Source organism: Vicugna pacos, chromosome 1 (assembly GCF_048564905.1).
Source record: "Vicugna pacos chromosome 1, VicPac4, whole genome shotgun sequence".
Taxonomy (NCBI): Eukaryota; Metazoa; Chordata; class Mammalia; order Artiodactyla; family Camelidae; genus Vicugna; species Vicugna pacos.
Window position 1 is genome coordinate 113,321,145 of NC_132987.1, and position 25,275 is coordinate 113,346,419.

The window sequence follows — 25,275 nt, forward strand, 5'->3', positions numbered from 1 at the left end:
GAAAGATACAAAAGAGTATATATTGTATTGCATGATTAGATCTAAGTGAGGCTTAAAACTAGGCAAAGCTAATCTGTGATGACAGAGGTCAGAAAAGTGGTTTCTTTGATGTGTATGGGGGGTGGGGGACAGGACTTCACCAGGAAGGACCCGAGGAAGCCTGCTTGGGCACTGGGATGCTCTATATCTTGATCTGGATGATGGTTGCGTGTGTGTATGCACATGTGTGTGATTCATCAAGCTATCTGTAAGACATATGTGTTTAATTTATTGTAAGTTACATCACAATTTTAAAATATTTCTTTAAAGGGTGGTAGTGATGATAAATCTGCGTTATTGGAGTTGAGGGGAGGGTAAGTCACCAGGGTCTGGCCAAATCAGAGAAGTTGTCTTGGGCCATGGGGAGTTTAAACTTGAAGGAGCCGAATAGGAAAATTCGGGGATTGGAAGAGGGGGCCCCTCTTCCCACTTGACCCAGAGTCCTCACACTGTGCATCACTCCACCTGCCAATTTTGCCAATCCCCGTGACTCCAATCTTCCAACCTCCTAAGTTTAGAATGAGGAAAGAAAAAAATTGTAGTGACTTGGTCAGATACATGTTCAATTGCTTAAAAGTATAAAAATATATACAACCCCAGTTAAGGGAGAGCTGGTAGCACAATTGTTTCTGTTCCAACACATCCTGAAAAGTCAGAGATCCTCTGTCTATCTTCTTATCAACCAGATCTCATTCAGCCTTGAAACTGAACCCCTCTTCGGTCACATGTCTCTGCTGCTAATAGTCTAGGTCAATGCATTTGACCTTCAAGTCCTAGTTGAAGAGTCCCTGTCTTTTCTCCCTCCATGTAATAACCATGTCTGTGTCTTACGAACACAATGTTCCTTGCCAGCTGCTTTTTATGAGCCACGTTCTTGAAGACTGCCTGGTGCCAAGGGGAACTCATCAGACTGGGAGTTGGGAGACTTGGGTTCCAATCTGGACTCAGTCACTAATTGGTTGGGTAAGACTGAATAAGCCAGTCAACTTTCTGGAAAATACTGTGTGTGTGCATGCACGTGGGTGCATGCTGGTGGATGACGATGGTAGCTGAAGATGGAAATTTTTACTAGAGGTTCTTCAGTAAGGGCAAACAGAGGGCTGGAGAATGTGAACAGTTAAGGCAAGAAATAGAAGGAATTCATCTGTATCCAAGGTTGACATTATGCACAGAAAGGGATGGAATGGATTAAGACAGATGGGGTGAAAGTAGAGGTGGACGAGAAGATGGGCTTGTTGGAGGGTGAGAAATGAGAAAAGAAGATGATGAGATGGGAGGAAAGGCACATTTGCTGGCAGGTGACAATAACAGCTCATATTTATGGGCACCTCCTACAGTCAGGGCTGCTGTCAGTACTATACCTGGCTGTCCCCACTTGTCCTCCCCAGCCCCCCAGCAGACACATGCTGTGGTCGTGCCCATTTCACAGATGAGAAAAACCCACTGAGAGAGGTTGTCACTTGTTCATGGCCACACTGTTGTGAAGAGGAAGAGACAGGATTTGAAGGAGGCAGTCTGGCTCCAGAATCCATCCCCATGTCCCTTACACTCCATGTCCTATTTTTTTTTTTTGATGGAGGTACTGGGAATGGAACCCAGGACTTTATGCATGGTAAGCACATGCTCTACCACTGAGCTTTACCTGCCCCCCTGCACTGTCCCTTAACCACGTACTCCTGGGTGGCATGTGCACAGCTGTGTCTACAGCAACATCTGGAGGTGCACAGCTATGTGCATGGTGTATGGAGTGTCTTTTCAAGTGGATCCTCCCTGCACTACCCTACCCCAACTTTGGAAACCCTGGAGCTCATTTCTCCCTTTCCAATCAACTGAACCACCTCGGTTCAGTTCAGGGGGAGGGGTCCCCAAGAAATGCCCCAGGCCCAGCAGGCTTGGGGGCACTGGATGAAAACCAGCAGAGGGCCTGAAGTTACCTGGGTTCGCCGTCTACACTATCAGTGCCCAGCTGTACTCTGGTAGTGTAGACCTGAATCAAGAACACTAGAAAATTGGTATATTTCATAGTTGATTTCATGACTAATTCTCAAAGGCTAAATTCTAGGCTGCTCTCACATTTAGTCCTACTCATTCGAAATATTTGAAATGTTTCTCTTGATTGCGTCTGTGCTCTTAGAAGACTTGGAGTCCTTGTCATCAGCCAAGGGCTGGTGAACCCTGGGGCCCTATTTCCCCAGAGTGCAATCCATGTGGGATCTTGGCCCGCAAAACAGCCTCTCCAGTCTGAACAGAGGCTGCTGGCTTGTTGGTTCTTGGGGGATCCTATAAAAGCTGGGAGGTGTGCTCAATTGGAACAGGGAGTTCTTTTGGTTTAATTAATTGGTGATGTGTATTGCATGAGAGGGGTTGCAAGTTCAGGGCCGACATCACTCAATTTCTGCCCTCGGATAATGAATCTAAGCCAGTGAGCTGTACTGGTTGCTTAATAGCAGCAAGAACTGCCTTAATGTAAGTCAAGGGCACTGGCGGGCGTTTGATTTGGTTTTCCTAAGTTTTTAAGTACTTAAGGCCAAAAGTAATTGTCCTTTCTACCCCTATTTCACATCTTGTCTTTCATGAGGCCCAAGGGGATCTGTTTTCCTATCCGAAAGCTGAGGGCCAACCTGGACCTGCACTGGGACCTCAGGCTCCCACCTCGCGGATCTGTTTGTCTTGGAGTCCCGTCAAGCCGGGCGGTATGGAACACTCTGCTTGCACACTGAAGATGTCAGGCACACCCCCCTGACCTTTCTCCCAGCCCAACAGCTCCGATAAGTGGGCAGGCCTTGAGCCTGGAGACCCACAGACACACTTGGATGATTTTTACAGAAATCCGCTGGGCGATCTCCTGGTAGAGCTTGGGCGGCTCCGAGGTGCCTCCTCCCAGCGCCGCAGGCATGGCCAACAGGACCAATGCCTCCGCTGCGTACTACAGCTACGAATACTACATGGACTACTTGGACCTCATTCCTGTGGATGAGAAGAAGCTGAAAGCCAACAAACGTGAGTCCTTGAACTGGGGAAGCCAGCCAGGCAGAGGCTGGGGTTTGGCCCAAACAACTTCCCTCCATTCACTTATGAACTCCGGCAGGCGTCACGGGGAAGCCGGAACGTGCCCCCGGATTCATGGCTACAGGTGAAAGGAGGGTGACACCTGTTATCCTCAGTAATAAGTTTGGAACGAACCCCCTGAGAAACTAAAAAAGATGCTATGGGAGCAGAATAGACCGGTAAGATAGATTTCTTAATAGAGTTTGATTTTTCTAGGGTTCCAGTGAGCTGAGTAAGTTTCTTCAAATTGTAGATTTTGAGTTTTCTATTGACTCTGTGCACATGTGAGAGAGAGAGAGTAATTATGTCCACTCCTCAGATGTATGACTCACTAACTCCTATTAAAGTACCCACCGATGTTTAATCTTCTTCATGGTCTCGGGAAGGACAATTGCACGAGTTAACATCCTTTCCCTCATCTTCCCTGCTCAGTCTTCATCTCTTGAGTAACTTGGTACTTCGTGAGCAATCTTCCCTGATTATTCCAGCTACTCAGGCAAGATAACAAGTAAGCTGAGGAAATGAGCATGAAAAACAAAACAAAATAAAACAGAAACAAAGTTTCAGTCCCAGAAGCCCATCCTCTCTGCCTGTCCCAAAGTCTGGAATGCCTTGGGCATTTCACTACGATTACACAATGTGTCTGTCAAAGAATAAACGCAGTTTTTAGAAGGAATGAGATGCTTCTCGTATGAAAAGAAAGATAGTCTATTACACCCCAGCTCAGAACTGAAGTTCACTCAGATGTTAGTATTTAATGAAAGGAGGCAGATCCCTGGCAGGACCCTCGGTGAAAGTCTTTTAGAACGTCTGGTTAGGAAGTATTCCTGTTTCCAGTTTCATTGACAACTTCCAGACCTTGAGGTGCCCATGCATGTTTGCTGAGGACTTACTGTCCCAGCACTGCAGCAGAGCTTTTGGAAGGGACAATAGTTTTCTGATACAAGGTATATGATCATGAAATTAAAAATCAGATTTTTGCACATACAGCTCACAGTAAGGAAGACATATAGGAACAGGGATAAAGTGGCAGGTTTGAAATAAAAGCCCACTAATAAATATATTATCAGAAGTCCAGAACTTCAGGATACGTCTTGATCTGGACAACAACATGTAGGTCTGCAGTCAGGAAAGACTTTTAAAAAGTTAACTTGATTAAATAAAATTCTGGCTCAGCTTGAGACACTCCCCTCCTTTTGTGTGACATGCCGCCTGACCATAACCTGGGTTGCAAAACTCCTCCCCGAGGCTTTGGGTGGGGGGGGGGGTCCCTTTGCAACTTTAGAATCTTAGGACCCACAATCTCAATCTTCTGCCCCCACCACCCTTACCCACTAAACAACTTCCATTTCTGGGAAAAATGGCTCATGTTCTCTAAACTGTGTGTGAGGTTCCAGATGATCCTTCTTGCACACATGAACCAGAGTTGGAAGTTGATACCCGGTGAGCCCAGAAGTCAGGTTCAATAAGAAACTCCTCCCCAAATTCTCAAACCCAGTAAAGACCCTTCTAGAGAGGAAGCTTGCTTCAGATGCCAGTCACTGGCCCTCCAGACAACCTAGATGTTGGGGGCTTTTGACACCCACAGGGAGGGACCACTCGCTGGGTCCCTTCTTTGAAGAGTAAACATCCAGTGGTGCTTTGATAGAAATTATCCAAGTTATACATCTCAGGGGACACACAAAGTGGCTCTCCCCCATATTTTCATACAGATAATGGAAAACATGACATCTATAATTTTAAGAAACTCAACCAGCTTCTCGGAACTCCCCCCACTCCAATAAATTAAACTTTATCAAGAAATTCATCTTAAGTGTCTCAAAAGTGTCTTTGTGTCTTAGGAAGTTGATTCTAACTGTATTACAGGAGCTCTCAGATACCACGTTACATCCAGCCCCCGGCGTCGGGCATCTTCGACACCCACGGGAGAGGGTGCCTTTATTTCCATCTGTCCCTCACACATCGCAGGCCTCGTGTCTTATCCGAATTTAATTTCTCTTGTCTCTGGAAAAGACGTTTGGTGCAAAACAAAAATCCCCCCCCCCCAGGGTGTTTACGCCCTGAATAGGCGTTTGCCTGTTTTATTCTGGGAGACCGGCTTCAGGGCAGCGGCTGTGTAGAGGCTGTGGACGTGGACTCCCGAGGCTGTCGGCTGTACTTCGCATTTGAGCTCGGCCACTTACTACCTCTGTGACTTTGGGCAAATAAGTTGGGAAGGCCGGGCCAAATTCAGGAGGAGGGAATGAGATGTGTTCCAATGGGAGAAGGGTTAAAAATTCAAGGCAGTCTTTTTCTTTTTAAATTAAACTATGGTTGCTTTATAATATTGTATTAGTTCCGTTTGTACAGCAAAGTGATTCAGTTATACATATATATGCATTCTTTTTTCCGATTCTTTTCCATAATAGCTTATTATAAGACATCGAATACAGCTCTCTGGGCCATACAGAAAATCCTTGTTGTTTATTTGTTTCATACACAGTAGTGCATGTCCGTTAATCCTATACTCCTAGTTTATCCCTCCCCCCCTTTCTATGTCTGTGTCTGTTTCTGTTTTGTTAATAAGTTCATTTGTACTATTTTTTAGATTCCACATATAAATGATATCACCTAATATTTGTCTTTCTGTCTGACTGACTTCATTTGGTAAGATGATCTCCAAGTCCATCCATGTTGCTGCAAATGGCATTATTTCATTCTTTTTCATGGCCGAGTAGTATTCATGTGTGTGTGTGTGTGTGTGTGTGTGTATCACATCTTCTTTATCCAGTCGTCAGTCGATGGACATTCAGGTTGCTTCCATGTCTTGGGTATTGTAAATAGTGTTGCTGTAAACATTGGGGTGCAGGTATCTTTTCAAATTACTTTTTTCTCTGGATATATGCCCAGGAGTGGAATTGCTGGGTCATATGGTAAGTCTGTTTTTGCACGTACACACACCTATACACCCATTTACAATTAGTCTCCTACTCTGTGTAGTATTTGTAATAACTCCTGCCCAGAGCTGCTGTGAGCAAACTGAGAACTTCCTTGAGTCCCCTCCCTCCTCCCTGGGCTTGTCTGTAACTGTATCAGTCTGGGCCCAGTGGGTGGGCAAGTGGCCATCCTCTCCAGTGGAGGGAGGACGGGATGCTGAGCTTGCTGGAAGTTGTGTCGTCAGCTGGTGATAATAACTCCATGTTCTTGCAACTTTAGAAAACATCAACCTACAAGTTTACTTCCTTCTTCCCCCTGCTTTCTGTCTCTCTCTCTCCATCTTCACTTCCAGCTCCACAACCTTTTCTTCCCCTTGTTGCACTCCCCTTAGGGTAACCAACCTTCTAGGTTTGCCAAGGACTGTCCCACAGATGCATACCAGGGCACCCAGGAACATCAAATGGTCATCTTGACTCTCCTCTTCTTCCACAAGCCCCATAGACATAGTAACAGGGCTGCAGTTATCCCATCAGGCAGAGAAAATTAGGAAAAAGCTCCTTCTCCGGGCACACAGCTAATCACAACCCATTCAGGAAGTGCACAACATGTGTAACTCTTCACGGCGTCCCTGCACAGGAGAGACTCCAGGCTCAGCCACAGGCCTTTTGCTCATTTCCCTACCCCTTCCTTTCCCAACAGGTCTAAGCTTCCCCTTCCCTCTTGTTAGTCCTTCTGAAATTAGGCACTGTCAATTTTGTTTTCATTCTGTTGCATGAGACCCACTTCCACAGTAGACCAGAAACACTCCACACATTTTCCCAACTTCTGGATGTTACTCATGAATAATTAAACAACCAAAATTCTGTGACTATCCATTACAGGCCAGACTCTGCACTGGGAGCTGGGGGTACAAAAGCAAAAAGACTAAATCCATGTCCTCAATTTTTTTGCAATAGCTATTTTATTACTATTATTACCCATTTTGTGATCATAGATAATCGATAATCCAAGTAGGTTACAGACATCATAACATTCCTCTACCAAACTTAGGAAACTATTAAAAGTTAGAACATAACAGTACATCTAAAGATTTCAATAATTATTTCCTAGTATCATCTAATACCCAATTCTCCAATTTCCCCCAAATGTGTGTGAGAGCTGTTGTCCGCTCCATGCTGATGGGCTGCATCTGGTGATGTCCCTGAAGTGTCTTTTTGTCTAATAGGCCCTTTTTGTAGATGACACTGGCTTGAGGAAGCAATCGAGCAGGTCACTGTTTATCCTCAAGGTCCCATCGGGTGGGACACACTGATCATGAATAAACAGTTACTCAGCTCATGACATTAGGCTGGAGATTTGCAAAATTTGCCAACAGAGCACAGAGAAGGACACCCTTAGAGAGAAGTAAGAGGCGAAGGAAGGCTTCCCAGGGAAGACACGGCGAAGCTGAGTCCAAAAGGTTGAATTTGCCTGCTATACGGAGGGCGGGTGCAGGGTGGTGAACAGTTACACTCCTGTGCATAAAGGACGTGCGTTCGGAAGGGTGTTTTGGGAAAAGTGACAGAGGCTGTGCTTCTGAGGACCCCACGAAGCTGTGGGAGTCATTTCAAATTGTTAAGCAGGGAAGAGACAGGGTCCAGTTTGCTTGCTAAGGGTCTCACTCTGGTGAACATAGAGATGTGAGGGTGGGTAGGGAAGTGGTGAGATCTGGGCAGGAGACGGCCATGGGCTGGGGCTGGAAGCATGCAGTTGAAAAGGTCCCTCCCCTGTGCCCTGGTGTTACAGACGCGAGGGTGGAAGTACGTGGGGGAACCAGGGCACAGAGGGGCCGAGTGACCTGCTTAATGTCACCCAGTGAGATACTTACAGAGCCGGGACCTACGTGCCAGCTCCGACGCCTCAGGACTCTTCCCAGCACACTTGGCAGATTGGGGGCAGATTCTCACCACGACGCCAGACCCAGCAGGGCAGGAAACTTTGGCCATCTCTCTCTCTCTCCCCAGCTCCTGACTAGTGGCTAGCACACAGTAGGTACACAACAGGTCTTTGTGGAATGAATGAATGAGTAAATACATGTGAAGTGGGCAGCTCTTGCATGCATTAATTTTTATGATGAATATTTCCATCAATTATTAATTTATTGCCTCTTGGCTCTGAATGAACCTTTCAAGATGTGCTCTGTGACCAATGACAGAATCCCTTTAAAGTAAGCACGTGTTAGGCCTTCTCAGGAAAGTGTTCTGGAGAGGCACCTTCTGCAAGAGGGCGGTGGGCGGGGAGGGGGAGAGGTCAGCAGTGAGGGTGTGGGTACGTCTGGTGGGACCAGCCCTGGGCCCTGGCGCAGAACCTGGTCCCTCTAAGATTGTGCAGCCTCGGCATGGTGGTAATCTCTCTGTGGCCATCTCAACACAGTAACCAAAGCCCCTGGGCCAGCTGTAGCTTGTTGAGGACCAGGTCACACACAGAGGGGCTGCGCCTCCTAGAGCCCCCACCAGCCAGCTCCCTCCTCACGTCTCCATCCCTTCCCCTCAAGGCTGGGACTCTGGAGTACGCATGGTTTGTGTGTGGTTTGTCCAGCAGCTCCAGGCCAGCTCAGACCTGGCTAAACCAGCCAGCTTTTCTGCCATCCAGTGGCCAGACCACATCTCCTTCAGGGAGGTCTGAACCCCATCCCACTTTGTTCTTCCTTGGTGTCACGGGCTGAATCATGTCCCCCTGCCTCCAGTCCTATGTCAAAGTCCGAACCCCCAGTACTCCAGAATGTGACTGTATATGGAGACAAGGCCTTTCTAGAGGTGATTAAGTTAAAATGAGGTCATTGGGATGGGCCTTAACCCAAAATGACCGGTGTCCTTGTAAGGGGAGCTTAGAAAACACACACACACACACACACACACACACACAGAGACACACACCCCGAGGGACGACCACGTGAGGACCTAGCGAGAAGGCGCCATCTGCAGGCTGAGGAGGGAGGCCTCCGAAGAAACCGACCCTGCTGACACTGATCTTGGACTTCGAGTATCCAGAATTCCACAACTGTGAGAAAATACAAGTCTGTTGTTCAAATTATCCAGACGTGGTATTTTGTTCCAGCAGCCTGTCAGTCTATTCAGATTGTTATAACAAAATGCCACAGACTGATGGATTGTAAACAGCTGAAATGTACTTCTCACGGGTCCGCAGTCTGGGACGTGTGCATCAGACACATAGGCAATGCCCTGGGGCAGCCCCACTGACTCAAGGGCAGGGCGCCAACTGCCCTCTCCTGCAAGGTGAGGGGTGTGGTGGACTCTGAATATTGTCTACTGTCCCTAAAGAAAATTCTTTAGAGTTAAGCATCACTAAATCAGATTTTAAGTAGTCAACATCTGTCTCAGTCTACTCAGGCTGCCATAACAAGATAGCACAGGCTGGATGGCTTAAACAACAAGCATTTATTTCTCACAGTTTTGGGGGGCTAGAAGTCCAAGATCAAGATGGCCACAGCCTCACTGTCTGGTGAGGGCTTGCTTCCCGGCTTGTAGGTGGCCCCCTTCTCATTGTGTGCTCACATGGCCTTCCCTTTGTGCAAACGGAGAGAGAGAGTGTATGTGTATCTCTTTCTCTTCGTATAAGGGTGCTATTCCCAACAAGGGACTCCACCCTCACGACCTCTTCTAAACCTAATCATCTCTCAATGGCCCCGCCTCCAAATACCATCACACTGGGGATTAGGGCTTCCACATAAGAACTGGAGCAGGAAGCGCCCAAACATTCAGTCCATAGCGGCACCTTTGTCTTGGACATCAGCTGAAGCAGACACAGAGAGTTTATTATGACATCCTGTCTCCTAAATAGATTTCAAATAGGACCTGGCTCTATGTGCTCATTTGTACTCTGCTCTTATTGATCTCACAATATCTTGTTTTCCCATGTTGTTAAATATTCTTTCACAAAAACCTTGTAAAGAAGCTGCACAGTGGCCTAGAAATTTGTGTCTCTGAACATATAGGATATTTCTAGGATTTTGCTCTTATAAGTAATGACCTGGGGAGAGAAGAACTTCTTCCACTGCTGTGTGTTAAGTAAAGATGTCTTGCCTACTTTTGTCCTCAGTATTTGAGTTCAAATAAGTTCACTAAAAAAGAAAAAGGCTAAAAAATCTGCAAAAACAGAAATCTCCCTCATCCTCACTCTGGGCTACTGTTATCGCTGTGTCCCTTTGGTTTTCTCTGATTGATCAGCAAAAGGCAGATCGGGCAGTCTGGGATGCTCTGTGACTTGGCTTTGAAGGTAGGGAAAGGTAAGCATGAGTCCAGGTGAGGGTGGACAGAGGTCAGCCACAGGAAGGTGACCTTCTTCGCTGACAAATGCGACTTTCTCTCTTTGCCAGTTCCTCTGGGTTGGGTGTCCAACGCGTCAAACAAATCAGAAAGCATCGCATCCCAGGTCTCTGCAGAGGTGCACATCAAAGACAGAAGGATGCTCGGAATGCTTTAGGGTGAGACAAAGAGGCAAAACTCTCTCAGATCGTCTCACTAGAAGGTCACCTGAAGCAGCTGGTTGACATAGGGAAGGCCAGGTGGGCTTCAACTCCTGTGCCGAGTAAAGAAGGAGACAAAAATAGAAGGAAAAATACCCAGGCTCATGTGCTAACCTAACAAGCAGGAGGGATTTTTAAGATTTTTGTGTTCATGCCCATACAATGGAACTTATTCCATGACGGTTGGGCAGATAATTGGAAACATCTAGGGATTTAGGTATATTTTTATGAGCGTTCGGTGCTGAGTTGAAGGCTGTGGGTTGCCCTTTCCCATGGGTGGCTTGGAATCTGGTGTGATTTTGTTACAGGGACTTCACAAGGATTGTGATCCCTGTGATTTTCAGACGTGGCTACTGCTTCACAGAAAAGGTTAAGAATCTCCCCACCGCCATCCAGAAGGTCGAAAATGCAAATCTGTTTCCTGAGGTCCTGGCTAAACAGACTAATTATGTTTGACCTTCCATCTGTTCCCTTTGCAGAGGCTAAGCTTAGGAGAACAGTCCTATGTTCCAATCTTACAGCGGCAATACACATGATTTTAATACGATGGGTACTTGGATACCACACTAGTGCCCCCACTGCTGGGTGCAGCAAGATGGACTGATTTCCCTTGGGCCATGCCTGGCGTTGCTGCTGTATTATTTACCTCTCAGGTCAATATGTCTTCTCCCTTTAATTATGGATGGGGAGGAATCTGTCAGAGCCCATACTGGCTTCTGCTGACACACTGCCTCTGGCAGCTTCAGTAATGAGGCAGACTGCTCATCCGCTGCGCCGACAGCTGGGAGAGAAAGAATAAAAACACCCCATGAACCAACCTCTTCTGAATACAGAGACTTCAGTGTAAAGACTGGACAAAGGACCTATGTATTTAAGTCTTCTCTCTTGTTCAGAGCGATCAAGCTCAGGTTACAACTTTAATTATGATGTCTAAGTCTTCACCAAATGGTCAGTGCCATGGGTGTGATCTAAGTAGTGAAAGTGATTTTTAAACAAAGATACGAGAATGTTTTACCTTGGAATAAATTTCCATCAAGGTAGCCCCTTGAAGAGGTGCTACACTTGAATGAGTCTGTCATTGCTCAAACACTGCTTGGATCTCTTCCTTTGGAACTGGCTTTTGTGCCCTGACACGTTCTATGAAATGTCCACAGGAATAAATTATATATTCTTTAGAGGGTGGATTTGCTGCTGGGAAATAGTTTAAAATAACCCAGAAACCAATCAGGTGAATGAAATGAAGCTGACTGATACCACCTGGGTGTCAAAAATAAATTATGCTCTCATAAAGCAGCAAAATTGTGTGTGTGTGTGTGTGTGTGTGTCCTTGAAGGTAATTCCAAAAGAATAATTTATAAATGTTTGATAAATGTTTATAAATGTTTGATCAATATATGTATTTTAGGAAAATTTAGATGATGCTATGATAGAGGATGATTATTTTGAAGGTTAGCATTCATTTGGATTTGCCAGTTTGTTTTTTTTTTTAATGGAGGTACTGAGGATTGAACACAGGACCTCTGCATGCTAAGCACATGCTCTACCACTAAGCTATTTCCCACCTCCTTGGACTTGTCAGCTTTGGTATGATCATTTAAAAAGTCATTTCTTAAAAATAGAGAAAATTGGTTACAATGAACAAAGTACCAGATAAAATAAAAGTTGGTTTCTCTCTCATGTAAAAGTTTGCAGGGTGGGGTAGTGGGTCAACTCCATGAAATCTTCGGGAACCGGCTTGTGGATGTGTCCTCATCACCATGTTCCGAGCCTTGCTCTAGCCATCACATCCATGTTCTGGGCACCGAAAGGAAGTAAGGGAGTAAGAGGGGACATGGGAATTAGACATCCAGCAGTCTCTGCAGGATGGACTCTTAGAAGCTGTCCTGTAACTGCTCCACTCACATCTCATTGGCCAGAACCTTGTCACATGATCATACCTAGCAGAAAGGGAGGCTGGGAATTGTAGTCTTTACCCCAGGCAGCCATGTGCCCTCCTTTAGGAAGACTTCTATCAGTACAGAAGCGCCTGAAAGTAGACATTAGACCAGCAGTCTACGCCACAGTTACCTTTACCCACAGCCTACACTGTAGTGAGCTTGAAGGATGTCGTGGTATCACGGGCCACAAAGCCTCTTAACAGAAATAATTTTAGTTCTACTTACACACTGTTCACAACCACTAGACAAGGACTCGTGCCGTGTCCATTGCATAGACATATTGTTTTATTTAACTTGCCTAACAGCCCATATAACACATTCTTTTATCTCCATTTAACAGATGAGGAGAACAGACTTAGAGATGTAAAAATCCCAGACTGCCTGAGCTCACATAGCTAGGAAATGGAAAAGTCAGAATTTGAACTCAGAGCCATCCACCTCCAGAGCCTAGGGTCCTTAACCCCATTTTTATTCCCCAAGAAGGGAAAATTCTTGGGGTAAATCTTCTACTAGGATCCTAGAGAAGAGGGAAGGGAAGAGGAAGGGGGAGAAAGGAAGAAGGGGTGGGAAGAGGAGACGCGGGAAGGGGAGTTTTCCGTGGCTGGACCAGTTTCATTGTCAAGCCAGCCTGGTGCTCCTGGTTGTAAAAACAAGCCCACAGATGTTTAAACACTTCCAACACTGGAGAATGACAGCTCTTGCCCTTGGAACAAAATGTTCTTTCCAAGCACTTAGGCTGAACCTTCAGGAGGAAGAGGAAAAAAACTCTATTTTCTTGGTTGCCTTTTTCAACATGATGAAAGAGAATGTACTACAGGAAACAGCTAGTGGCTACTGATGATCTCTTTGGTCTGATGAAATTCAAAGTTTGCTTCTCTGAAGACTCCGTGCTCAGGGAGAGGTGTCATCTCACTTCCAGCTCAGTAGCTGGGGAGATAATGGCCAAGGGCTGGGACAGACAGTGTGAGCCTGGGACAGGGAGCGGGTATCGCAACCGCTCGGTTTTTGAAGCTGCTTCCTGAAAGGCTCTGACGAACTTACCTAGGTGCCAAAGACCTCAAATCCTGCTTCATTTTTAGGAAGGAAAAAGAGCGTCAGTGTCTGCCGAAATTGGAAACATCCTGACCCAGTGAAATTGCAAACCACATTTTCTGAAAAATACACACTGTCATACTTTGGTGGTTATACAACGAGTTATGATTCTTTGGGATGGAGTTGAGCTGAAGCAGGTATTGGAGAATAATGCACAGTAAGCAGGCCAGGAAGACTAAGAAAGTCAGAGGCTTCTTCGGAAAATCCTATGCTTAGGACAGACAGCAACAACCTCATTTCCTCTGTCCCAGGAGCCTGTATGTCCCCTTCAACAGTTCGATGCTCTAGGGCGCCACCAGCAGCTTCTCAGCTCAGAGACAAAATGGAGAGAATGTGAGAGCCAGCCTGGGGGTCTCTGCTGTCCTAGCCTCTCTGCAGTGTGAGTGCCAAGTTGCTGATGCATTACAAGGTGGCAGGAGCTCGTGATTCTTTTTGCGAATACTGCATCTTTTCCTTATTACCTGTCTTGGATGCTAACTGTTAGGGTCTAAGATCAACTCTTACAAGGTCTCAGTTTCTCTCTCTACCTGTCTTGGGTCGTGGAGGGCAGAGGTGACACCCTTTACTCAAATACCATTGTTTACCCCACAAATGACTCACAAATCTCTATCTTCCACTGATTCATCCATTCATTCAGTTGTTCCTTTGTCCACCCATTTATAAACATCTCTTCCTTTAAATACAACACAAAAACATCTCTTTGTTTGAACAGAAAGCAGGGCGGGGCTAGCACTGCTGGTACAACAGGGGTTTCGAGGAGGACGCTGCGGGAGGAGGGGCAGGGGAAAGGTGTCAGTGGTTTCTGGGGTGCCAGGTTGGCCCGCTCTGAATCCTTAACAGCCTCCAGCAGGACCTGGCTCACAAAGGTGCTTAATACCTACCTGCTGATTAGCATCCTTTAGTAGCCTCCTTTGGTCGCACATGTAGGCACCTAGCACATCCCAGTTGGGGGCATCTCATCCTGGGGCATGTGGGTCTGGGATGAGATGCTTGCAGACACTAATTATGAGCTGGTACTTGGTGCCCACAGCCATAGACAACCACCAAGAAAAACTGTCAGGTGGCTGCAGTTCCCTAGCAACTTGCCAAATGTTCCTGGACCAGAGCCCCAGAGAAAGGCACTCCTGACCTGCAAGGTTCGACCCAGGGCCTGGAAAGGTCTAAGTGTCTTTTCTGGTTTCCCCTGGCCCCTTGTCCACTGCCAAGAAAGGGGCCAGCTCTCCCCGTGTCCCTGAGCAGGCCGGCCAGGGCGGGCCACGGTTAACTGCTCTGCAGAGGGAAGGGCCTGGCCCTCCATGGAGCCGGCTGGCACCATTGTCTGCACACATCCTTTCTCTAAGTCTTTCATCTTGGGGTCTCTGAAGCTGTCCCCAGTGGGCTGGTCATGAAAGGCTCCTGGTAGGGACTGCAGCCCTCACTGGGGAGGGGAGGCCAGTCTGCCACACGAGGTTTCCCACAGCTCTTTCTCCTCCCTCCCAGGGAGAGAGACAGGAGCGGAAACCATCCTCTGAGCAGCAGGAGCAGCCGATAAAGCAAATCCATGAGATGCCACCTAATCTCGGTTACTCTTTTCCCCTCAGTATCCACCCTAAGCTGACCCAGTGGCCAGTGGCTCAGGGAAAAAGCCAGGTCCCTGCTGCCCTGTTCCTTCACAAGGGTAATGGAAACATCTTCTCCCTGGTCACAGCCAGGAACGCTTACACTCAGGGCCCTGTTCCCACAGCACGTGGGGGCCCGTAACTCCCTCACTGACGTGGAGACGCGTGTCCCCCTCCTGCAGACTCGATCGTCATCGCCTTCTGGGTGAGCCTGGCTGCTTTCGTGCTGTTTCTCTTTCTCATCCTGCTCTACATGTCCTGGTCAGGCCCCTCGCAGACCAGGTGAGTAAGGGTGGCGCGGGGGCGGTGGTGACTTACCCGGCCAAGTAGGGAGTGACCATCTGTCCTCAGGGTGGAATGTTATTTGGCCACAGAAAGGAATGAAGCTGATTCATGCTACAACACGGATGAACCTTGGAGACATCGTGCTATGTGAGAGAAGCCAGACACTAAAGGCCACCGTCCTGTGATTCCGGGGATGTGAAGTGCCTAGAAGAGGCAAACCTGTAGAGACAGAGAACAGCTAGCGGTCACCTAGGGCTGGGGGAGGCAGAGGAAGGAGAGTGACTGCCGGTGGGTACAGGGATTTTAGGGGGAATGGTGTAAATATTCTAAAACAGATTGTGGTGGTCACACAATTCAGGGTAATATACTAAAGATGATTGAATTTTGCATTTTAAAAGGGAGAATTTTGTTGTGTATAAAATAGATTTCAGTTAAGCTGTTGCAGTTAAGCTGAAGCCAAGGTGACTCTCTGTGTTAGTTAGGTCTTGCCAACCAGCTCACCAGGAAAATGGGACCCTCACTGAGTCATCTATGGCCACTGTCTGTCATTGAATGCCTACTGTGGGTAAATTAAGTTGGAGGTAAAATCTATGAGTTCCGAGTAGTGATTCGAGCCGAGCTCAGTACCTGTTAATTCTCCTGTGCTAGACAGTTGTCCGGTTCTCCCAGGCAGCTTCATCTGCCCAACGCAGCTACCGCTGCCCTGGTGACAGTGCTTACTAGAGTCCCTATACCACCTCTCTCCCGGCCGCAGCTGATGGGACTGGGGTGGGCAGCTAACCAGGAGATGGCTGGTCCAGGGCTGGCCAATGCCCCTGGGCACGTGTGGCCTGGCGCCTGGAGGCCCTGAGGGGTCCAGGAGGAAGACAGGGCTGGAAGCCATTGTGGACCAAGAAGTCTTGGGGAGTGGAAACCATGTCAGCCTAGGTGGCTGATAGCAGGGAGAGGTGAGCAGAGCTATTGTGGGACAGGAAGGGATGAGGCGCCTCCAAGCCCCTGAAAGATCCAGAGATGGCAGCCCCTGTGCCCGACAGGAGCCCACTGCCCGTTCCCGGGAGCACCTGTGGACAGACCCACCTCGAGGGGCCTCTGTTTCCTCTACCCCCTCCCCCACCCGCCCTGCCCACAGTGTCTCATCCACCAGGTCTACATGCAACAGGTCATTTCTAGATCTGGTTTCCCTGGGTCACACGTGGGAGGCAGGGATTGGCTTTCCAGCAATAAAGAAATCCATTCTTTTCTTTCAGTATTTAGAACTCACATCGAATCTAAGCCGATATTTACCCCTAAGAGATCCCTGAGGGACTAACTAATGAAATTACCTTTCTTTTCTGCTCTTCTGAGGTGACTTAGAGCAAGCCCTGTGCTACAACAGTTTGCAAGTGGAAAGTTCCCCGGTTCTGCGAGCACACAGGGGTCTTGAGCATCTCCTGGGCTACATACAATTTTACAACAGGGTGAAATGCTGACACTGTTTGCCCTGATTGGCCACATGGCTCACTAAAGAACATGCTCTTCAGGAACTTTCTAACAGACGAGGAATGCTCAGGGCAGACAAATGGGTCCTTAGTTAGATTTAGGAAGGAAAATGCCAAGTTGCTTCCCAAGGTTCTGTCCATGCTTAAAAAGAAAAAAATCATGCTACCATCATCTGAACCATCAGAAAGGAGGGCTCTGCTCCCTCACGCTCCCTTCCTGGCCTTCTTCATTCACTGATAACCACGTTTAAACTAGGTCTCTAGCTTAGACCGCTATCAGTACATCGCTTCATCTCATCCTAGTGATACCCAAGAGGCAATTATCATCCCACTTCATTGATGAAAGTGAAGGCAGGCGGGACGTGCCCTCTGCCCCCAACATCTTGAGTGCAGGAGGCTCTGTCCAGGGAGGATGGATTTTTGGCTATGATACAAGTAGGCCTGAGGCACGGATATGAGATGAACTACACTCAAACACGTGGACGGACGGAAGGTCAACCTGCCCCTCCCCCCCCCCAGCTGTGACCAGAGGTCAGAGGGGAAGCCCCAAGGTCAGGGTCTCCATTGAGCACTTCCTCTTCTCTTCCATTTCTCCACCACGGCGACCTGGGCAACCTGGGTGAGCCGGGCTGACCCTCCCCGGGGACTGCTCCCCTGGCAGAGGACTTCTCGCCCAGAAGCCTGCCCTGTGGGACTTGGACAGGCAGGAGGGTGCGGCAGGGAAGCCCCCCGGGAAGGACTGCTCTCAGGCAGCTTGGATGCCTGCCCACCACTGCTCTGTCCCCAGGAACAGCACGCAGCGCCACCCAACGTGCCGCTGGAGTCTCAGCCTCAACCTCCCGCTCTGCGTCTGGAGGCACTGCCTGTGCCACAGGGCCCCCCAGGGGACCCCGCAGCCTCCGCCCAGCGTGGGTGAGGAACCAGGCCTCCGAGCAGCCAGTCCTGCCCAGCAGCAGCCGCAGCCAGAGAGCCCCTCCACCTCGCCCCTCACCTCCCCCCGGGCCCCCACCACTCTCCTCTGGGAACTGGCCCTCGACGCGGACTCGCACGGCATCCGCTGACATCGGAAACGTGCCCAGCGAGCCTCCCCTGCAGACACAGCCTCCTGACCGTAGAACCGACTGGAGCTGCTGCTGAGGGAGCCGGGGAACTCCAGCCAACCCGGACACACACGTGCCTCTGAAAGCCATTCACAGCGGCAGGACGTGCACCTAGGCAAGGATGACTGTACAAGTGGGCACGTGTGTGCATTTATCCAAGGCCAGCAATCACCCACCCAACAGAGGGAAATAGTCCAAACATTGCTCATTTTATTTACCCTACTTGAGCTCCTTCTTAGTGCTTATGCTTGCTTTGGGAAGGGGAGAAATATCTGGAAATAAAGTATGTATGAATTAAAAATTTTAAAGTCTTCACTCACTAATCTTTTCATGCCACTTTTCAGTTTCAACTGTTACTTCTGTAATATCGGCCCTGAGTTGGCTTGGCTGATCTGTCTCTTTTCAGGACGCCCAGCGAGGGCTTCCCAAGTTCCCATCCATCCGCCACTGACAGTCACTGTTACCAAGATGGAGCACTGTGTGTCTGGCCAGGGGCACTGACTGTGGTCAAGGGACCTGAACCACACCTCTGACCTCCCCAAGACTTCTCACAGAGCCCAAGGAGGCATCTCCCCGGAGGAAGCAGCCTGGCAAGGCAGACAGGGCCTAAGCCCAGGTGGCAGGAGGGTGCCATATTGGGTGTGACTTCATGTGACCTCTGATGCGAGACCCCCCAAACCCTAGCTCTTTAGTGCCTGACAGTCTGCCCCTGGCCAGGAGCCAGCACCATGCCACAAGCCCATAAACCACCCCATCCCAGGTGACTGAAGAAAAGCCCCTCTAGGTGAGGCCAGACTTGGGGGGACCAGACTTGGGGGCAGTGGTGGGAAGGGAGGACGAGGGGAGGGAGACTGATGGGCCCCAGGGATGCAGAAGTGGGAGAGGGGAATACACGGCCTTTCCAACTTGAATCGAAACCAAGGATTCTGGCTTCAGAATACTCTGCGAACATCGCTGTGGGGGTTTTGGCGGGGAGGGAAAAGGGCAGGTAACAGGTCCTTGCTTTCTAGTCAGTGGGCCCTATCTGTGGTAAGGGGACATGAGCAGGTCAGCATTACTCTTGGTAAAAGTCTTTAAAACAACCAGAAGAGAGTCTAAACACCACTGGAGGTAAACAGAAAGGTAAGTGTTTAAGCTGCAACCAAGGCATCCTCAGTGCTATATATATCATCCAGGCAAATAAACAGCCGTCTCTCAGGTGACAGACAGGGATGCTGCGCGCTGACATGGGACAAGGGCCCAGCAGACTCCCGGGAGCCCAGGTGTGCAGGAGGGACGTGGGTACACGCAGAGCTTTAAATGAACAGGACTGAATTTTATCTGGGAAACCCATGACATTCCTTATTCAGCGTGTGTCAGCTACAACATCAATTAATATAGGAATCTTAAAAGTCAAATCTGACCTCTAAAATGCAAGTCTCTGTGGAATAAAAGTAGCTTGTAAACATCAATTAAGCAAAACACAGAAACCTAACAAAAACAGACATTTATTAACAAGTTATAAAAAGTACAATCCCTTCTTTGAAACACAATTTAAAAAAATACAGGTTATCTTCCCAAAGCAGAAGTCAAGTCAATTTGATACTTTAAGGATTTACTGTGACGTCCTTTTACTTAATAAAACAATCAACACAACACTGGCAGGGATTATTTATTCAAAAAGCCACACAAGTTGTCATGATTTCCTACAGAAAGGAAACTTCAACATCTCTCTTCATGCTCTTGAGTTTGATTTATTTTTGGACATTTCAGCTAACATCCACGAATCCCTTAAGTGTTCAGAAGTGCTACCTCAATTTGAGGTATTTCTTTGAGGAACAATGAACCCCTAAGAAGGGTCTTCCCTGCTCGTGGCCCGAAGGCCCCAAGCCCCCTGTGACTCTGATCACTTCGCACACACAGTCCCCTGAGCTTGTTATTTGTCAATTAAGTAAAGTCAACTTCCTGTCAGGACACCGAGTCAGTATACAACACGGTCATCTCGCAGGCCTTCCACGGAAACCTTCGGCTCAACCCGAGTCCCAGAAGCCGGAGCTGGAGGCACCGGCCGGCTGGGCGTCCACAGAGGGGCACCTGGCTGGCATGTCCTTGCAGAGCCTGACGACAGCCTCCTCGTCACCAGCCTGCGCGTCCTCTGTGGCATCGAGGACCATCTGGATGTGGGTCAAGAGGGTGTCTGGCCGCTGGGCCCCCAGCCAGACATCCTTAATGTACAGAGACACCAGGAACGTGGCAGTGGCTGAGGAAGGGACAACAGGACCATTAGGGCGCAATCTACCAGCCCACAAGTCACCCGCCCACATGCACGGGGCCCCAGGCTCAGCCAACCCCTTAAATGCAACGTGTGGTGAACGTGCAGATAAAACAAATTAATTCTGCTTTGCTTAACTCTGGGCTTAATCTCGCCCTCCTGTGGCCTTTGCTGTTTCTTCATCTGTGTAGTCAAACCCCTTTACTAAGCACCTGCTAGACGCCAAGCATGTAAACTGTGGGACCTGCGTGCCCGCACACACACAAGGCACATCTGGTCACGATGAGAAACATAATTCTTCACGTGGTGATAAGGGGCCCAAATACTTAACTAACAATACCTGACAGGCTCTAAGGAACAGGTGCTCCTCACCCCCAAGCCCACTCTCCCATCTCTTCAGCCCCCAGCCCAGGACCCCGCGTTACCCTGCGTGGCTCCGTCCTCCGCACTCAGAGAGGAGAGGTGGAGGGCCTCGACCGCCGGCGGGACGGCGCTCCCCGCGGGACCCCGGGCCTCCAGCAGCCGCAGCATGACCGTGTTGAGCAGGCAGGCCACGGCCTGCTCGGGCCCCGCCAGCCCCTCGGCGTCGCAGGGCCGGCCGTACAGGCGAAATAAGCTGCTCCTCACGGCGTCGTCCTGAAGAAGGTCGGCCACGACCAGCGGCTGTGGCACAACGTGGCTCTTCAGCCAGCCCAGGAGGCCGGCAGCCCCTGCCCCGCTGAGTGGGCTCTCGGCCACCGAGCGCAGCGCCCAGCTGGCCACCAGGGAGGTGACAGTGTGTACGGGGCCTGGGGCCTCGCTCTTGGGGGTGGCCTGGTCCGTGGGTTCCTGAGCGGGCTCCGGCCCGGGGAACACCGGCCCCCAGTGGGTCAATATGGATCTCAGGAGGCCCTTGCACATCTCCAGAGTGGACGCCTGCAGCTCAGGGTCGGCCATCTCCTCTGCCTCCCCAGGCCTCCTCTTCCGGCCCCGAAGGCCTTTGGCTCTGGCTGGCATGACAGGCCTGTTCTTATCTTTGAGCATTTCTGTTACACACAGAAAGAAGAGAAGCAGTGAGACCAGTGTCCCCCGTCCCCACACAGATCCAGACGGTGAGGCGTGCCCCGGAGAGGAGGGGGCAGCTTACAGGCTGTGCTTAGAGCTGTGCCGAGCACCTGTGAGCAGCAGAGCTGGAACTCAAAACCTGGTCCCCATCTCCTCCCCGACCAGGGCTATGAGGACAGACAGGCCCTGTCTCCAAGCTTCGTCAGTTTTGGAAACACTGCTCAGAGAGGGACAGACGCTGGCGGTTCTAGGTGGAAGCCAGCCCATTCCGGGGAGCACAAGACAGGTCATGGGTCTGACACTCACTTAGCAGCTCCCTGACTTGGTGTTTCTCCGCAGCTGCTCTCAGGTCCTCCTGGAGCCGGACGTCCCTCTCAATGAGGCTCCACTTGTGCAGGAGGACGAGGACATCCCTGGTGGACAGCACGGCCTCATTCACAGTGAAGCGGTTCAGGTCCTTGAAGGCCTGCAGGACGGTGGCCCGGTACCTCAGCACGGAGTCGAGTGTCTCAAAGAAGCCAGTCAGCTGGGCAGAGGCCAAGGTGGGCCTGTTGGGAGCCAAGGACACCTGCTGAGCAAGAGCCACCTCCTCACCCCGCAGCCCAGGACCAAGACGGCTGGACAACAGACCAGCCACGGACCTGGAGGGCAAACAGTCCGTCCTCAACAGACAAGAGCATGGACCCCAACACACAGAGCAGGAAAAAGCGAGCCGCTCCAGGGAAGGCAAGAAGGGGACCGGAGTCTGGCCTCCACCCTGGAGGCACAGAAAACTCAGGAAACCACAGCTAACTGGGAGGGCTCGGAGGAGCCTGGCAGTCAGGGCACTGCCGCCTTGCAGAACAACTCCAGGACTGCCTTTCCGTCTCAGGAGCTCCCAGTGAAAAGGCTCAGAAAAGCCCCAGGACAGCACCTCCATGGCCAAACCTGACGGTGGGCCCCGGAGGACACACAGCCCTCTGAGCTCTAAGGAACTGAAAGTTCAAAATCATCTGCTCCGCACAATTTTTAAATTACAATCATTATTATTCTGAATGACAATCAGTTCTCAGAGACCAAGGTGTCCTGGACAACCCAAAATAAGAAACAAGGGTGGTCCGGCACTGCTTCGACAATTGAATTCACAACAGAAAACCAAACACCTGCTCTTTGTCAAGAAAGTTTTCATTCTGAGATAACAATCTACTTGCTGTCATTCTGGTTCCCATCAGCATACCCGTTCCCAAAGCAGAAACACCAGTGCACAGTGTGTTCGCTCTAACACAGCAGGGTCTGAAAGGAACTGAGCGCCCCTGTGGAAACCAAGAGCATAATTCCAAGGGATCAGATGAAAATACTGAAATTTTCAAGGAAATTCATGGATAAGAGAGCCCACGCTGGCTAATGAAGGTAGAAGCAAGTCTGGGAAAAGCTTAACTTCCCTGGGTTAACATCATGGAAAATATGTTCTTTCTACAAAACATCATTTTGAGTGCCTGAATCCTGATCTCCAAGTAGATGGTATGTCTGCTAATAATGATCTCACAGGACACATTTGAGGTGTTTTGAGTGTGTAAGTTCTCATGGTCTTGAAAGGCACCTCGTAAAGTCGAAGTGGAGAGAGGAAGAGCTGAAACAGGTTTCCTGACGTCACCACAATGATGGCAATCCTGGCCCGAAGCCCACCTGTGGAGTCGTGACCCAGGGGATGCCCGTGGGTGACCTCCCAGGGGTCCCACCCACCGGGGAGGGCCTCACCTCAGGTGCTTCATGAGCACGAGGAGAACGTAGAGGAACTCGTTGACCAAGTGCAGGGCGAGCAGCTTTGGGGGCTCCTGGGACCCAAGGCTGCGAGGAGGCTGCTCCCCCACCTCCATTCCTCTGTCCCCCAGGTTGGTCACCCACAGCGTGTGCAGCAGGGAGATGACGTTGGACAGCAGTGGAGTCTCCAGAAACCTGAAACAGAGGGAAAGTCCACCCTCTGTCACATCCTCTCCTCCCACTGACATCTGCCAGGGGAGCGGAGGTGGGAACCACGAAGAGACCACGATGGGGTGGACACCCGAGCGGTTCACCCCCCACCACAGCCCCCACACAGCACAGCGTCTGAGTAACAGCAGGTGCCTGCCACAGGAACGCAGCTCCATCCCAGGGCAAGGTCCCAACCCTCCTTTCTAACCAGACGACCACTGAAGTCCCGACAGAGATATTCCTGAGCCACCGCCAGCATCGTAAGAGCCATCCTGCCCACGAGGACAGCTCAACTCTAAATCGTAAAGGTCACAGCCGGGAACAGGTGATCAGCCAACGGTGCCTTTCATAAATCTGAGACAGTCTAGAAGTTGATGTCCATATATTCATTCTAGATGTAAGGTGTTACTTTCTTTTAGAGAATATTTTAAAAATTCATTTAAAAAATGCACAGAAGAGCCTGGATATCCCTGGGCTTATCGCGGACAGCTGTTTGAGCCAAGGGCTGTCTGCTGAGACAAGGTCTTCATCTTTTCACACAGCCTCAAACTCAGGAGATTATCAGGAATCATAGAGACCAGGCTATGGACTGAACCATGTGCCCCACCCCTCCCCAGACTTGGGTGTCAAAGCCCTTAACCCCTAATGTGACTGTATTTGGAGTGGGGCCTTTGGGAGGCCATTAGGTTTAGATGTGGTCACGAGGCTGGAGCCCATGATGTGACTGGTGTCCTGTAAGGAGAGGGAGAGACCAGAGCTCCCCGTTCCTTCTAACCCGCCCTGTGAGGGCACAGCAGGCAATCGGCAGTCTGTCAGCCATGAAGAGAGCACTCCCCAAACCCGGCCACGCTGGCCCCTGATCTCAGACTTCCGGCCTCCAGAACGGTGAGAAACTGAATCCTAGTGGTTAGTCCCCCCAGATAACAAGACAAATGCCCACCTGGTCCTGGATGCACTCGGGCACTGTCCCCTCACCGAGCACCTTGACCCTGGGCGGGAGTGGAGGACTGTCACCCACATCGCCAAACGAGTGCTCCTGACACTGAGGGCTCCTGGTTTCTACCGCAGGCAGGGCAGCCGTCCTGACACCTCAGATGGAGGACACCACTCCAGGGGAGGCCTCTGGGCTGCGCAGCTGGGACAGATTGGTCAGTGGGCAGTGCCTCTGCCAAACGCAGGCAGAAGCTGGCGCCTGTCACTCCACGGCAGACAAGAGGCTCAGAAGACAGATTTAAAGTGAAGAAATGCCATATCGGCATCACCAATCACCAGGAGGTTGGTGACAGGTAGGTAGGGGACACTGTGTTGGAGAACATGGATGCTACTGGACATTTCCAGTTGACACCAGAGCCAGAGGGAGATGCCACTGTCTCCGTCCCCGCCCTCTGCCTGACACACACCTCTCACACACAAGGTCTCTCACACACAAGGTGCTCACTTGCTCTCGAGGATGTGTAAGATCCATGTCAAGAGGCTGTAGTCCCGCAGGATCTCGTAGGCAGATTTGGCGTCCCGGGCAGCATTCTGCAGAATTTCCAAAATCCAATTCTGAAAACCCAAAACAAAAAAGTCACTCTTCAGTGGGGAAACTTGACTCATTTGCTCAAAAGAATACTTTAAACCACAGCATGGTATGTTACAATGACAGGTGGTGGCTGCATGTGACATCTGATAAGTCTGTAAGAGTGGTGGCCGTGCGGGAGCACCCCCCTCCCCACCAGCGACAGCTAGAGTACACAGACCGCCACAGCAGTCACTGGCCCGGGTGGACGCTACGTCTGCTGATCCATCACCAGCAAAGACTCAGTGTGGAAACCACATGGCCTGCATCCCCAGCAGCCTGAGTGGGGAGAGAATGCGGACCCATCTCTAGCCCAGCCACGAGCTGCTGAAGGCTCATTTCATCACCTCAATTCTACCACCTGGGAAGGAGGACAGAAAGATGGGACTGTCTCCAGAACTGTTAACTGGGTGCTCTAGAAAGCTCACAAGCCATAAAAAATAAGAATCTA

The 25,275-nt window shown here is 49.9% G+C and overlaps 2 protein-coding genes across 2 annotated transcripts in view; one reads left to right on the forward strand and one right to left on the reverse strand.

The window, feature by feature from the left end:
* Window positions 1-2,473: 2,473 nt before the first annotated feature.
* MRAP (melanocortin 2 receptor accessory protein) lies at window positions 2,474-18,288 on the forward strand. Its single transcript, XM_006216031.3, is given in 5 exon segments — window positions 2,474-2,505; window positions 2,618-3,039; window positions 15,338-15,437; window positions 17,706-17,808; window positions 17,810-18,288. Coding segments are annotated over 4 exon segments (555 nt in total). The 5' UTR covers window positions 2,474-2,505; window positions 2,618-2,933; the 3' UTR covers window positions 18,056-18,288.
* Window positions 18,289-19,489: 1,201 nt separating this feature from the next.
* Window positions 19,490-25,275, reverse strand: part of URB1 (URB1 ribosome biogenesis homolog) — a 63,115-nt gene continuing 57,329 nt past the window's right edge. Inside the window, exons 35-39 of the mRNA XM_006216032.4 lie at window positions 24,702-24,811; window positions 23,051-23,248; window positions 21,620-21,861; window positions 20,695-21,294; window positions 19,490-20,257 (exon numbers count right to left, since the gene is read on the reverse strand). Of these exons, the coding sequence (XP_006216094.2) occupies window positions 20,028-20,257; window positions 20,695-21,294; window positions 21,620-21,861; window positions 23,051-23,248; window positions 24,702-24,811 (1,380 nt within the window). The 3' untranslated portion in view covers window positions 19,490-20,027. The remainder of the gene's footprint in view (window positions 20,258-20,694; window positions 21,295-21,619; window positions 21,862-23,050; window positions 23,249-24,701; window positions 24,812-25,275) is intronic.